General features: G+C 42.2%; 2 protein-coding genes across 2 annotated transcripts; one reads left to right on the top strand and one right to left on the bottom strand.

The window, feature by feature from the left end:
* The first annotated feature begins 4,147 nt into the window (after window positions 1-4,147).
* Window positions 4,148-5,865, top strand: dlx6 (distal-less homeobox 6). The gene is made up of 3 exons (XM_022747582.1): window positions 4,148-4,454; window positions 5,173-5,366; window positions 5,597-5,865. The coding sequence occupies exons 1-3, from the start codon at window positions 4,148-4,150 to the stop codon at window positions 5,834-5,836; spliced, it is 741 nt and encodes a 246-aa protein (XP_022603303.1). The 3' UTR covers window positions 5,837-5,865.
* Window positions 5,866-10,271: 4,406 nt separating this feature from the next.
* dlx5 (distal-less homeobox 5) lies at window positions 10,272-12,062 on the bottom strand. The gene is made up of 3 exons (XM_022747464.1): window positions 11,572-12,062; window positions 10,969-11,153; window positions 10,272-10,748 (listed from the first exon to the last, which is right to left on the bottom strand). The coding sequence occupies exons 1-3, from the start codon at window positions 11,927-11,929 to the stop codon at window positions 10,440-10,442; spliced, it is 852 nt and encodes a 283-aa protein (XP_022603185.1). The 5' UTR covers window positions 11,930-12,062; the 3' UTR covers window positions 10,272-10,439.
* Between the last annotated feature and the right edge of the window lie 3,389 nt (window positions 12,063-15,451).

The raw sequence follows: 15,451 nt of genomic DNA, 5'->3' as shown, positions 1-15,451 counted from the left end.
ATAATGCAATCCTAATTTATGATGCAAAACTTATTGTAAACAGTCGCCTGCCTGGGAGCGCATGGTTTTCTTTCTGAAAAAAACCACACTAATTTTTCTTGGTGTAGTTGCAGGCTTTTACAAAACACATCAAAGCTTCGCATAAGTGGGTTTGCATTAGTGCGATGTGCGCAATTTATGTGCGTAAAAGCGGCGCGCCACCATTTGGGCACAGATACATTCTACTGGAGCATTAGAGGCTGATCGGTAATCATTTTGGGCTGATGTTGGTGTGTGTGTGTGTGTGTGTGTGTGTGTGTGTGTGGGTGTGTGTGTGTGTGTGTGTGTGTGAGTGTGTGTGTGTGTGTGTGTGTGAGGGGGGCGGGGGGTTGCTCCCTCTGAATCCAGTTACAGTGAACCGTGTTACACTGACAGCTGTGTGGTATGCATCTGCGCTTCCCTTCGCCACTTCCCGCCCCTCGCACGGCAGAGATGGAGAATCGTTGACGCCTGGCTGTCTGTGACGCGCCAGTGGCTTTTGCGCTGTGGAGAAGGGAGACATGTTGTTTAAGTGCCTCCCGGTCTCTGTCTGCAGTGACAAGCCTCAGCGTCCCCAACCGACCGGGTCCCTAGAGGAGCCAAGGAGGTGGCTTTCCATGCGAGCCAGTCAATAGCTGTTAGAGGGACCGACCGCAAACGCCACAGCCTCTCGCTACAATTATGATGTGTGCCTTGCTGGAACTTCGTGTTAACGCTCAGGGATGATTAACACATGTGGCCAGATAGACAAGAAGAGACGCGCGGTGTTAAAATAGCCAGTGACACACATTCAGAGAGAGGAGGAGAGAGGGAACTAGTTATATTTTTTTAAACTGGCCTCCTGAGAATGTGTGCGTAAATCTACCGTCTATCCATGTGTGTACAGATATTTCCAATTCACTTGGAGGTGCTTTAAAGACATATAAACTGCTACTGACCGTGTTAATTATAAAATAACGCCAGGTTGCCGTAGTGTAAAACATTCTCAGTTTTCATGCACCCCATCCCAGACAATAGATGTCAGGGAAATCCCAGGTCTGATACATCCGCAGCGGTTGGGTATTGGAGTGATTTTAGAGAGTCATTCATCAGCGTTTATAAGACAGCTGGAAATAAAGACCACTTCTGTTAAACCACCACGGCCATTGATTGTGCTGAAGGTCAATCATCTACTTAGGGACAAAGTGATTTCTAGATTTGCAGCTGAACGGTGTTCATTTTGTGACTGACATTTCCACGAACTGAAATATAAAATAATTTCACTCCAGAATAAGGCTATGAACTCCTATAATCCAAGATCAATGGGGCAAAGTACAACAGGAGCCAAACCACAGCAGGTGACACGTGCGCTAAAGGTTTAATGTCTCATTTTCTAAAACATTTTGCACAAATGCAAATTGATGTTTTTGCTTTTTAAAAAAAACAAAATGATATTTTCTAAATTCTGTCCCCTGATAACATCCGATATAGGCCCCTGTTGCTTAATGTGTCTTGCAATTATACAAGGTTGTCAGCATGCATGCAATAGGCCACATCTTAAACATTTCCAAAGCAGCAAGGTCGAGTATGTCACTTTCTCTCTGTTCAAACAAATCCGTCCTTTCACCACTTCACTTAATCTCATTGTGCCTAGAAAAGCCTCCCAACTCGCCTGCGGGACACCAAGCCTGTGACATTACCCGCGCAGCCATCCCGCAATTTAATAATCCTGCGGTGGCACACACACACACACACACACGCGCGCGCGCACATGATGCTGCAAAACCTGAAGAATGAAGATGTCTCATTCAATCGAGCCCAGAGGTTTCAGCCCGAGGGGGGGACGCAGCTATAGCATCGCTGCAAAGCATGCATGTCTTTGTAGTAGCACTCAAAGGCGATTAGAAAAGGTGTAGGGATCTGGTTTCTCTTCTGCGTGTCCAAGTGGAACACGGACAGGGGGAATTGGCCACTATGTTAAATCACTGAGGGGTGACCAAGGTGTGCTGAGGTCTCCGAGGCCACTGTGCGCCTAATATACAGACTTATCAGAGGCCATAAAAATCATTTCACAATGTCAGTGAGCAGAAAAGAGGATTCAAAAGAAGCTCTTACCTGAACCCCCTCCTGAAGAAACAGAAGTGCTCTGGTTTTTCTTAAAAATGGATTAATCTAAGAGAGTCTGGAAGAATACAACAAATCCGTCTGGGTGTCTTGCGGCTCACATCCCAGCGTCTGTGCTCCTCTCTTGGTCCGCTGCTGTAAAATGATTATCCGGCTGGGTTGTGCACTTTTTAAATCCCACAAAGTAAATAACAACCGTAGCTGACGATAATAGCAAGGTACCAAGTTCTTGTTACAGAAAAGGAGAAAATTGAAACTAAACGCTGCATTTAGACAACCATTTTTGATAAGAGGATAATTGAGGCGACACTGGCGTATAATTAGGGGATAATTTATGCTATATCCACTTTTATTCCACCCTCCCAAAATAAATCCAGTCCATAATCATTACAGGCGAATTGTTCTTAATTTTATAGCTGCAATTTGAGTAAAGTGTGGCCGCTAATCAAATAGGTTTTCGTAGTAACTTGATTGCAACCATAATTATTTTTCATCGCCTTTTTTTGTGTGAAATCACTGAATGCTACATTGCGGCAAAAAATGTGTTGAAAGTGGTGCAAAACATGATTTGAATACCTATTGCATTAGTGGTTATAAGCGGAAATAAGATTTTATTCTTATTTGCAAATCGAAGATCGCAGCCCTCAGAGGCAAACTGTATAATTTACATATATTGAGGACCCTATCAGGCCTCATATTACAACAGGGATAAAAGACACTGTCAGTTTATCTCGGTATCCACCCTTCTTTCTGCAAAATAACCTATTGTACCTCAGGCATATTGTTATTTGATGTGTCACATGTACTGTATTTTGAATTGTCTGAGGATCCTTAATCATATGGTCAGTAGCCCCAGAAAAAAACAGTTATAATATATATTACTTTCAGAGCAGAGGGGGGCTTGAAGAGGGACTGCTCATTAGGCGCCAACAAAGCAAATACTACACTGCAAAAAAAATTGTTATTTAAATCTTTGTACAAAATAAATGCAAAAGTTCTCTTCTCCACATAAAAATCTGTAGAGTTAGGGGCCTATTTTCTCTTATTTCCAAAGCAATGCCACCTGTTTCAGGAGTTTCCTTGACATAAAACAGATCACACCACTAGTGTAAATACTTATAGTGCCACTAAATGTAGAAAAGTCTTTCAATGTACATTTAATACGGATGGGATTATTCCACAAGCATTCGTAAATGTTTATGCATTTGTAGAAAAAATATTTAATCTTCCTAAACAACGATAGACGACTTGTAAAGATGATTCTTTTTGTAGAAAGGGGCTAATTTGTAAATAATTTGGTGGTATTTGTTTTAGAAATCAATTTAATATTAAATAGGATATTAATATTCTTAAATAGGGTGTTTGTGTGATGCTTTCCTAGCCTATATGTAATTAATTCCAGAGGAAAGGAGGAGTTAAAAGCTGAGGAGAAAAAGAGGGACATATACACTGCTGGCTCATCAGGCTAAATCAAAGTGCGCACTATATGTTGCGCGTCGTGCGTAATTTGGGGGTTTGGGTACAAAACAAAATCGACTCGGCAATTCCAAAAGAGCTGGTTTTACGTGTGAAGCTTGTCTGTAGGAATTAGGCGTCTTTCCCACCATATATTATTTCCCCCATAGTTGTGGTGGGAGCTGGTAAGGTGGGTTAACTCCAGCTCAAGTCTCCGTGAAGCGCAAAGCACTGATGACGTTGGGTTGGATGACCAATCGGGAGGCGCTGCCCTTTGGAGACAAACCATTTTACTTGTAGTGTCTGCATCAAGTCTGGAAGCAAGGGCTCAATTTTAACAGAATCCACCTTAAAATCTCTCCCTTAACTTATGCCTACCTTCCGCCACTTTGAGTGAGAATATCACAGGACAAGGGGGGAAATAAAGACGCCTCTGGAAATTTCGGGTGTTAATAGGACAATATCTGTTCGCGGTGGAGAGAGGGGAGAGAGACAACAACACAGCGAGAGAGAGAAAAACGATTTGGTCTTGAGAGAGAGGGGGGTGAGTGCTCTCAAGGCAGAAAATTCGATGATGACCATGACTACGATGGCTGACGGTCTGGACGCTCAGGACTCGTCCAAGTCTGCTTTCATGGAGTTTGGGCAGCAGTCGCACTCACAGCAGAGCTCCCCGTCGATGGCCAGCGGCCACTACCCGCTGCACTGTCTCCACTCCGGCTCACACGCTCACCACCAGCACGACAACACCCCGTACCCCGGGACCAACACCTACAACAGGTCGTTACCCTACCCCTACGTGAGCCATCCGCACCACAGCCCGTACCTGCCATCCTATCACAACAACACGGGAGGACAGACAAGGTTAGACGGCACAGGTAAGAGACCCCCTTTTCACCAGCCGAGTGGAAAATGCACCGCGTCATGACAGCACCATCAGCGCATACCTTCTTTTAGTGCGAGTGGCCCACAGTGGGGATCAAACCTGTCTCTCCTGCCGGTGTTGGTATCATGCCCAAGTCGGCCACTCCAAATTCGGACGAATGATCTTTCAGACGTAGGTGGGCGATTACATCGAAGAAAAATCGTGCGTAAATGGCACCGGATAATTCGACATCCAGCCTTTTACCTTCTCAGCCTGTAGCCTGTATTGCTGTCCCGTTTAGCACTCCCCTCGGTTCCCACAAAACCTGTTTTAATGCCCGGGGTGTGATCATCACGACCGTGCAATCCTCACCAACTACTCGTGGAAATTAGGCAGCCCGCACGCCTTGAATGTTGTAATTAGCATTTAATTGACATGTCATTACCAGCAATATCCTAAATATGACAGCGTACGAGGATTGTGGCTGCCACGGCGCGTGAAGGCAAAGTCAGATGTCAACATTTATCAGCTTTTTTATTTTTATTTTTAAGACACTTTCATTCGGCGCCTCTGAATTTATCCTCACCTTTCACAGATATTTCAAGCTGTTTGATACATCGGTGTCTCCCTTGCACACACACACACACACACACACACACACACACAGAAAAAAATGAACACAATCTCGCTGTTGTGGTTTTGAATAATAACATTGCTTGTTTTTGTTGCAGAGCAGCAGAAAACGACGGTGATTGAAAATGGGGAAATTCGTTTTAATGGGAAAGGCAAAAAGATTCGCAAACCTCGGACAATTTATTCCAGTTTGCAGCTTCAAGCACTGAACCACCGTTTCCAGCAAACACAGTACCTCGCTTTACCGGAGCGCGCCGAGCTGGCTGCCTCTCTAGGACTGACACAAACCCAGGTATGCAAGGAATATGCACTGCTTTACAGTTTCACACCACTTCCTGGAATTTATCATCTATATTCTTCTATCAATTATAATGCAGTTTTAAATATTATTATTAACATTATTATAATAATAATGTATTTCTAGTATTAAAGATTTAATAGCCTACTTCAATTTTCTACATCTACATGCAGGCTCATTATGCATGTGTCTAACTGCATGCACCCCTCTCCTCTCCCGTACAGGTAAAGATTTGGTTCCAGAATAAGAGGTCAAAGTTCAAGAAGCTGCTCAAGCAAGGCAGCAACCCGCACGAGAGCGACCCTATACCGGGCTCCATGTCCCTATCCCCGCGCTCCCCGACCATCCCTCCAATATGGGACGTCTCGGCCTCTTCCAAAGGAGTAAACATGCCGGCGAACAGCTACATGCCCGGCTACTCTCACTGGTATTCCTCCCCACATCAAGATTCAATGCAGAGATAGACTGATGAGGCAGGAAAAGGGTCAGTGAGCTGTCTGGAGGCCTCCGGATCTCCGCCATGCAGTTTCCAACGTAGCCTACAATTTGTGTCAGCGCAGAGACTGGATGCTGGAGAGGAGGTAAAAAAAAACATAAAACCCTTCCGATACCTCTCTGCTGAAGGATAACACGCAGCCATGCCTCGGCGTGATGACACCAACAAGGGAACTAACCATTTTTGTCAGCGTACATGGCTGTTCAGTGGGCTCGCATCTCTGTTATGCTTTCATTCATGTCAACATCTGAACGTCAATATACCAAATATTATCAGTGACATTTTAGCCACTTTGGGCAAAGACTGCTTACACTCTCCGTGGGCTGTGGCGCCCAGAACCTGTCGCCATGGTTGACTCCTGACTGCTTTTTTTTTTTTGGTTGTTTCTTCAACATGCAAAACCAAGCAAATTGTCTGTCTGTAAATATAATCTGCGATTTTAGTTGTACATACACTTTTTATGTTTTGTCAGATTGAGTAAACCGTGACTCAAAACAGACGCCTGCTGTTGCATGATTTCCAAATATGAAAATTATTTCAAACGAGGCCTTTTTATGCTCCATATTGGGCCAACATCACATTATAACAGGCCTATTTCCCGTCTCCCTGGTGTGCACAAGCTTATAACAGACAATCTGAACATCAGTTACTGACAGTGCTCAAGTGAAAAGCCCATTTCACCAGAGTAAACATCTTAAATAAATCCACAGCGCTTAGTGGCTGATGGAGAACGCCACAGTAGTATATAGATTTATCAAATGCGCTCAACACCAGAGGAAATGAACTTACCCTGCACCGCTGCTGTCTACATTCACCTCGAAAGACATTTGCTCCAGGTCCAGCTTATCTTGTCATTTCACCCTCAATTATTAGAAGTATTGACAAAATGTTTTCTCCCGTCTCTCCGTCCTAATGCAGGGCGTTAAATGCCAAGCTCCACGGGATCGATGTTGAACAAAGCAGCCAGCTGCAGTGGCGTTCAATATGAAGGAGATATTTGGGACAATTTGTGGGTTTTTATCCAAGTGAGGCTTTTTTTCCATTCTCATAAATGCAGGCATAATTAGGGTAATTTTTGATGTAGCCCGCTGATTACAGCGTTTTTACCGTCAAAGATAATTACCTGTAATTTTCTACCACTTTTAATACTAAAAGGCATCTTTATTTGGATTTGAGGTAGCACAGATGGAACAAAAGGGAAAATTATTCGGTTATTCATATACAAATTGCTGAGGAGAGTGAGCGCTCGGGATATTATCTGAAATTACAACGCTGAAAAGCTCCATGCAGCTGTCAAGTCGCGGATGTCCCACTGGGGCGCATTCAGCCCTACCTGGGCCCCCAAGGCTGGGGGCCTATCTGCTCCTGGGCCATGTGCACCCTGATCTGCGGGCTGCAGGGAGCCCGACAGCAGCAGGTCGAGCAAACATCAGCAGAGCTCATAAATGCACATGCTGTACACATTCAGCTCCAGAAGCTGACGGGTTTCATGAGGTTGTGCAAATGGAAAATGAGCAAAATCTGATGAGTTTGAGATAGATAGATAGATAGATAGATAGATAGATAGATAGATAGATAGATAGATAGATAGATAGATAGATAGATAGATAGATAGATAGATAGATAGATAGATAGATGTAATGGTGATAAAGTGCAACAGGGTGACAGAGACAGATATGGGGGTGGGGGGATGCAGGGAGGGAGGGATGTGTCACTATAGCTGATTCACTACAGCAGACTTCTCACATAAAAAGCTCCCGTAGCACCTGACAAGATTTCACACATTACCAAAACATCAACCGGAACAAATCTCGTAAAGACATCCATTATTCTCTCCAACAAATAAAAAAAGAAATCAGATGTTAGGGAAACGCAAGAATGTTTCCACTTCTCTGTTGACAGCCCTGACTTAAGCTCAGAACTTAGTGAAGACTATTTTTCAGTCAAGAGTGTCGCAGCCTCCTCTAAGACCAGGAACAGTCACAGGACAGAAGATATAAGACTCATCCTTACCTTGCTCTGCTTCTCTAACACAGACTAACCAAAAAAGCGCTGCACGGTTTTACTGCTGGTGGTTGAATAAGCAAATCCAGGTGGGAAAGTGTTTGCACACCCCGGTAAGCTCTTATATATTGCCTGCAAAATTAGCTGTTATTACTGTCACTGTTTAGTGATGGCGAGCTTGAAAAAAAAGCCCTCTGCAATCAAGAACCAAGCGCATCTTTGCAAATTATAGGTAATTGTCAATGTCCAGATTATGATAATGGAGGCTCTAATCCTGGAGAATAATTATTGTGGAGTGTTACAGTTGAAGCTGTCCAGTAAAGCTAACTGTCATTATTTAGACTCGATTTGCAAAACGGGGGGAAACTAGCTGAGTGGAAAATGTTCGGTTGGAAATAAACGGGGGCTCTCGATATAATGGCACCACTAGTGTGTGTGTGTGTGTGTGTGTGTGTGTGTGTGAGTGAGTGAGAGAGAGAGAGAGAGAGAGAGAGTGCGTGTGTGTGTGTGTGTGTGTGAGAGAGAGAGAGAGAGAGAGAGAGAGGGAGAGAGATGGATGGATAGAGACATACAGTAGTGGTGTGTGTGTGTATGAAAGAGATATAGAGGTCTATGTGTGCAACTGTGCCCGCGCCTTGGGTGCGTGCACGTGCAATGTGAAAATCTAAATTTCTCAAATGACCTGCTCGCATTGTAATTACGTTCAGTCTCCAGCAGAAATTAGACTGAAAACAACAACAAGCAGTGTTGAGTTTTAGATCAAGAAGACCATTTTTTATAGTGTTTTGCTCCAGTGTGTGTGTGTGTGTGTGTGTAAAGTGTATTCAGTAGGCTGCAATCAGGAAAGGAAGAGGATTCTGTGTCAGGTGGAAATGGTAACATGCATGGGTCAGTGTGTGGGTCAGATGCAGTATTGTTTAGTGTGTTAGTGTGTGTGTATGTTTGTGTGTATATGTATGAAACAGGGGGAGGCACCCGGGGGGGAGGGGGGGGGGGGAGTGCAACATGTTCGTTTGTAAAAACTCACTTATATGATTTTTGTGCATATGGCCGGGCAAATTCAATTAGATCAATTTTCAAACCCCCAATGTTTCTCACAGTGGCGCGGTTTGTTCAGCGGTTTGCAGCGGCATCGCTGGTATTACTGCCTGCTAATAACATGGTGAAACTGTGGAGGATTTTCTTTCTCTTTCTTTCTTCTCTTCTTCTTCTTTTTTTTATTTTACCCGGAAGGTGGGCTGCGGCCGGGACTGGCAGAGCTCTGGAGCCGGTCTACCCCCACAGGAATGCGGATTGTCTCAGATCTCCGTGCCGCCCCCCTCGCCTCCTCTCTGCCATTCAAAGCAGCTAATTGTAGGGGACACAAAGCGAGAGCGACTGCAGACTGTCTGCTGCAAGAAGCAAGAAGCAAGACGCAGGCATTTTCTTTCCAGACCAGCTGGAAGCAACCGAGAGGCTCAGTCAGGTTCTCCACTAAAATACAATATGAATGATAAAAAGGTGACCAGAGGCAATAGAGAATACAACAATAATAATAGTTATTGCCATTCCCTATTATTTAAGGATTTCAAACTGGTAAATATCAGAGTAAATAGGTTGCAAAATACTGGGGGATTTTAATTACAATTTGAGTTAATTTAAAATATGAATTGTTATAATAATATCATTCAACTCCTATGATATTACCAAAAATGTGATCGTATTTAAAAAAAAAAGAAAAAAAAAAAGAAAAAAAAAATCAAGAAAAGGTTCCTCTACTGACTTTCACAAAAACAGTAATAGTCTCTATAACGATATAATGAAGATATCACAATAGTAATATTATATCACAAATCAATACAGTTCAATTAAGGAGCACCGAAATTCAATTAAAGCAAGTGTCATTATTATGATAGGCTTACCGTGATAGTAGCCATGTTTTCTCAGAATTGTATTTACAATAACATTTTCTTTTGCTTAATGTCTGTTTGCACTAAAATTCTTATTCTTTTCCTCCATTACTATTTAAATGTAAATTAAACTGAGTCTGCTCATGAAGATATTTTTCATTCCCATCTCCCAAGACAAATAGGCCTATTAAGTTTGTCTGCGTAACATCTGCAGATTTAAAATAACAAAGTCTTTAATAAAAAAAATAAAAAATAAAAATCACAGAATAAATAGAGATCGTGGCTGTTATTGCAAATGAAAACCACCAAGATTAGATTTACATTTTCTATAGATAGTTCACGTCATCACTGAGCAGCTGTGATTTACAACCTTGTGTTGAAAATGTCACCTGAGATTCACAAACGTTATTTATGTCTGTGAGTCTGAGTCGTGATTTTCAGTGTAAATAACAGGGTTAAAATGACAAGAGACTGTACTGAGGCCGGAAGTTTCAAAGTTCCATTGTCCATTTAAACGTTTAATATTCTTCCAAAATGCAATAAATTACATGCACACATTTACACATTTTACACGTTTTCTTCTATGACTGTCATCAAATACATTGCATATTCCTCTGAAATTTGAACACGAGTCCCATAGAAGGAGAAAAAAAAGTTTGAAATGAACAACAGGGTTTTTCAATATAACGTCCCCGCTCCAAGAGCCAATGAGTGCTGTATCGAGTTAGGGGTCTGCAGGTGGGAAGTCATGGAGCTGCCGGTGTACCATGACCCCGAGTTTTCCAAAAAGTTAGTAGCCGTCGTGTTGATGTTTTGTGGCTGTAGGCTGTGCGGCCTGGAGGGGCCCTGTGTGTCCCAGACGGCCGGGGACTGTGGAGAGTTGCACGCCATGGGGTCGCTGGAGCTGGGGCTGTGCTCCGGTGGAAGCTCGCCGTTTTTCATGATTTTCTTCATTTTTGATCTCCTGTTCTGGAACCAAATTTTGACCTGGAAAAGAAAAAACACGACTATCAATGTCTCATATACAAACTCGAAAACAATAGGAAAAAACAAAACAAAAACAAAGACGCATGCTGCGTAAAGACGCACAAAAACCAATGCTCGCCAAAATGGATGTTTAGAAAGCATTTAAACCATTTTAAACGCGATGTTTCCTGCATTTTAAAGATAAACCAGATTAGGAAATGAATTCTATCTAAAATCCCACCTGTGTTTGCGTGAGTCCCAGCGAGGCAGCCAGCTCGGCTCTCTCCGGCAGCGCCAGGTACTGTGTGTTCTGAAACCGCCTCTGCAGGGCGGCCAGCTGGAAGCTGGAGTAGATTGTCCGGGGCTTTCTCACTTTCTTCGGCTTGCCGTTCACCATCCTCACCTCAGGCTCACTTATCTCTTTTTCTGCCAAAAATAATCAGAACAAGAATAAGTATGTGCTCCCATTATAAATTACAGTGTCTTTTAAAGATCTTTTTTGTAGGTGGTCATCTATATCCCTTAAAACCCAAGTAAATCCATTTTCATGAAACAAATTCATTCCAGACCGGCAAAAAAAGCAAAACACATGTATTCTGTATACAAGTTTAAAATCACCTTAAATCACATAGTTTCAAATAACAATAAAGTCCTTATTTATTCCTTTAGCGTCAGATTCCACATTACTGGATTTTTTATGCAGAAGAAGACTCAGTAAAAAACTGATAAATTATGAAATTGGATAAAATTTACACTATACGTTTTTTTTAATTTAACAAGGTACCTTACACGATTACAAAATAATAATCTGCTCTTAACATAATAAAAATCTGCGGGCCCGTACCTTGTGGACTCGGCTGGGCTTGCACTCTGCTGTAAGTCCCAGCATACTGGTGGTAGGCGGGGGTCGTGTACGAGCTGTAATCAGTGTAGGATTTTGTCGAGTAATTTCCAGCGGACGCATTTACCCCCGGGTACTGGTACTGGTAAGCATTGAGAGGCTTCCCATATGAGGTGGAGCTGGGCGAGCAGTAGCCGTGAGAGACTCCACCGGCGGGACTGTAGTAGCCAGAATCCGTGGCGGTGGACTCGGGTAAAGTAGGAGATTCCTGAGACGGATGGTGCATGGCGGAGAGTTGAAAGGAGCTCTGGAAGTCTGCGGGTTTCACACTCGGGATCCTCCGGTCGAATACTCCAGTCATACTTCGAGAGCGAACGCGTGGGTTTGTTTTATTTAATTAGCAAAGAATGAGGCAGTCTGACTCCAAAGCGGTGTGAAAACTACACTGGCATTGTTGAAAGGCTCTCAGGCCGTCGGGCTCTGGTGAAGACTGCAGCCAGCCTCGCAGCAAAGACTTGGTTAAATCCTAAATCGCGCTCTTACGCACTGCAGGGAGGATCTGGTTCCATTGGCCAAGGCGCACACAGACACAGCTACACCCAATTCACTCAGCCAGCTTTCTTATAGGGGGGAAACCACCCGGGCTATGTGGCTGCATTGTTGTGTTTTTATTCTATCAATCAATGGGAGCAATTAAAGTGTTGGCCGTGTCGCCAGTCGACATTTTCAGAAGGATGAATTAGAGGGACAAAACCTCATTACCAAGGCCTCCTGTAAGACCGATTATTACGATTGTCTTCATTATTCTTTATTTATGCATTTTATTAAAGCAGACTCAACGTTACTCTTTTATGGCAAAATAACCTGAAAATGTTAGCATGAAGTTCAATGTTACAATCATTTCACTTCAAAGAGAAATAAAGCATAAAACCCAATTACCTTCGGTCGACCATTGAGCTCATTGGTTGTTATTTAGAATTGGCACAAAGGCTAAACCGGATGAAATATTCGATACATCCCATTCCTTAAAATATAGTCTTAAATCCAACAGAATGTTGCATATCAAGTATATGCAAAATATTATCAGCATATCAATATATTTAATGTGCCATATATAGCCTAATATATTCAGCAACTAACAACACCCTCCCACAAAAACAACTTTCCAATACGTGCCAATTCGTCTATGATTGGTAATGTTTAATAATGCCAATATTGACCAGCCTCTCCCATTAGGGTCATTAAAAGATTCATCTTATCTTAAAACCTGCTGCTGTGCAAAATCAATGCTCACCACCACACATTCAGTGGTGAACAGCTCCGACCAGTGGACAAACTGAGGAGCTGCATACTAAAACTCACGACACCAGGGGCAAACCCACAAAGACATATTGTATTTTGACAAAGAGAAATGGATGATGAATCCGAGCTCAGTGTTAAAATATAAATATTTAAATCAAAAGCAAATGAAACATAAATAAAACGAACAAACCAAACTGTCCATAGGGATTTAAGGCAACGGGTGTGAGGATAGAAATCACCAATACTGGATACATTGTATTCAGTATTTCATTATATCATGCATCACATATTGGCAGTATCTTGCATTATGGATACACTGTATCCACTATCCAGTGTTATATTCACAGTGAACAGGGAAAGAAGGTACAGTATAAGACTGCAGGAGACCAGCCTATGCTCTCTGAGCTGCAGTCAGTTTACATTTACACATTTGCAATAAGCCACAAGCTTTCATTGTCCAGTCCATACACTAATATTACAACTACAACTAGATAGCTAGAAAATAAAAACACAGAATTATACTGTTGTATGCAAAAATTTAGGCACCCCTAAGGAAATTAAATATTTTGTTAAATTCTGATGTGATAGGAAGTAAATTGACTTCATTTCAAATCAAAAATCAAAACAAATTATCAATACATGTCCTGCAGTCAACTAAAAAGGAGCCTTTCTTCAAATGTTAATCCACTCATGCTTTTTATGTCATTAACTTAAAAATGATGGAAAAAAACAGTTGTGTGGCATGTGCACAACTTTGGTCGCCCCTCTAACTGTATAAAAAACAAAGTTGTTAGGCCTTAATTGACGCATTAGGACTTGTAAGGCAGGTAATAAATGTAAATTGGAACCAAGACAAGCTCTGTAAGACCAAGAAAACCTTGAGATAAAACTTCATGTCTGCTGGGCCGAAAAGCAAAGCAAAATCCCCACCGTGCACCAAGGAGTCAAGGAGTGCACAACAGTTTATGTTTGACGTCTGCAAGTCAACATCTGGATAAGCCAGAGTCATTTTAGAAAAAAGTGCTGTGGACAGATGAAGTTGAAACTAAACCCTTGGATGCAATCATCAAGGGTGTGTTTGGAGCAAAAACAAGTGCAGCAATCAATGAAAAGAACATCTTACCAACTGTTAAGCATTGGGGTGGAAATGTTATTCGTTGGGGTTGTGTGTCAGTCAGTGCCTCTGGAAACATTGCACAGATAGACAAAAGAATAGATTCCACTAATTCTGGATTAATTCTGGGCTAATTCTGTCCTGCAATCAGTCAAGAAAGTGGAAGTGAAAAGAGTCTGGGCTCTACAACAGGACAGTGATCCAAATCAGGCCTCAAAATCCACCATGAAGTAGGTTACTTCAAGAAACACAAGGTGAAGCTTTTGGAATGACCCTCACAGTTGCCTGAGTCGAACATCATTGAAAATATGTGCATGCAAGACAGCCTAAAACATCTAAGAACTTGAAGTGATTCGCAGTAAGAGAGGGTGAAAACTGAAGAACAGAAAGACTTAGCTGATACAAATGTGTTTGCAGGATGTGATATCTGCCAAAGGGTTGCTAAGTACTGACCTAAACTTTTGCATATGCCACTATTACTGTTTATTTTATTTTATTTTTAAAAAATCTTTATTAAGTTCATGAAAGGAAAAGTAACAGTGCATTAACTAAAATTAATAAAAATAAAAATAAACTACCTCATGTACACATTATTGTGCTTTTCTTATAACAACAACTGAACTAGCAACTAGTCCCAGGTGTTAGCTTACCTTTGTCGCCGCCCCGGAAATGCTTCCCTCGCCGCCTCCACAAATTTCTTCCTGTGATGTCTCGCTTGTTGACAAGTTTTTACCGACTCCGTATACGGCTCATATTTTCTTAAACCAGAGCAGTATTGTTGTCCACATGATACAGCGCAATATATACACATTTTTAAATATATTTAACCGAACAAACTAGCGTTACTGCTGTTAACCGATTTGAATCGGGGTCAAAGCTGAAAGCGCGCAGCGTGCGTCTGACGTCACTAAAGAGTTCAAACAGCAAGATAGTTCCCCTCTTATTCACGTGCATAGAAGAATTCACTGGTGTCTTTTGAAGCGAAACAACAATGTTTAACTCATGTGCAACATTTTGAAATCAGAACACTAGCGTACAGGTTTATATATTTAACACATCAGAAAAGTTTATTTATAATGTAAAAACTTTGTACAAGAAACTGTAGGCTACATGTAGTGTCTGTCATTTCTTCTTTTACGTAAGTGTCGAGCTTTTTGGGGAGGTGACCAAAGACGGAAGTAAATGGGAGGAAACCCTCTCGCCCTGCATGGGTCTTTTCTGTGCTATCTTTTCTCTCTGCTCCTGTTTTGTGTGTTGGGGGGATGGGGCCGTGCCGAGGATGAGAGACTCCAAATATTTACCACTTGGCTTACTAAATATCTTTATTTCCGAACTGGGCTTCCTCCTTCGCTCTTGTATATATTAATACTTTTCGACCACGTATGAGTTTGGGTGGAATTTGGCCAAAATAAAGTGGAGTATCTGTACGTCCACGACACGCTTAAAAAGTCGACAAAATGTATTCCT

This window comes from Seriola dumerili, unplaced genomic scaffold (assembly GCF_002260705.1).
Source record: "Seriola dumerili isolate Sdu_G_001 unplaced genomic scaffold, Sdu_1.0 BDQW01000110.1, whole genome shotgun sequence".
Classification (NCBI taxonomy): domain Eukaryota; kingdom Metazoa; phylum Chordata; class Actinopteri; order Carangiformes; family Carangidae; genus Seriola; species Seriola dumerili.
Note: the sequence above shows the minus strand (reverse complement) of the source record. Positions and strands in the feature narration are given on the sequence as shown.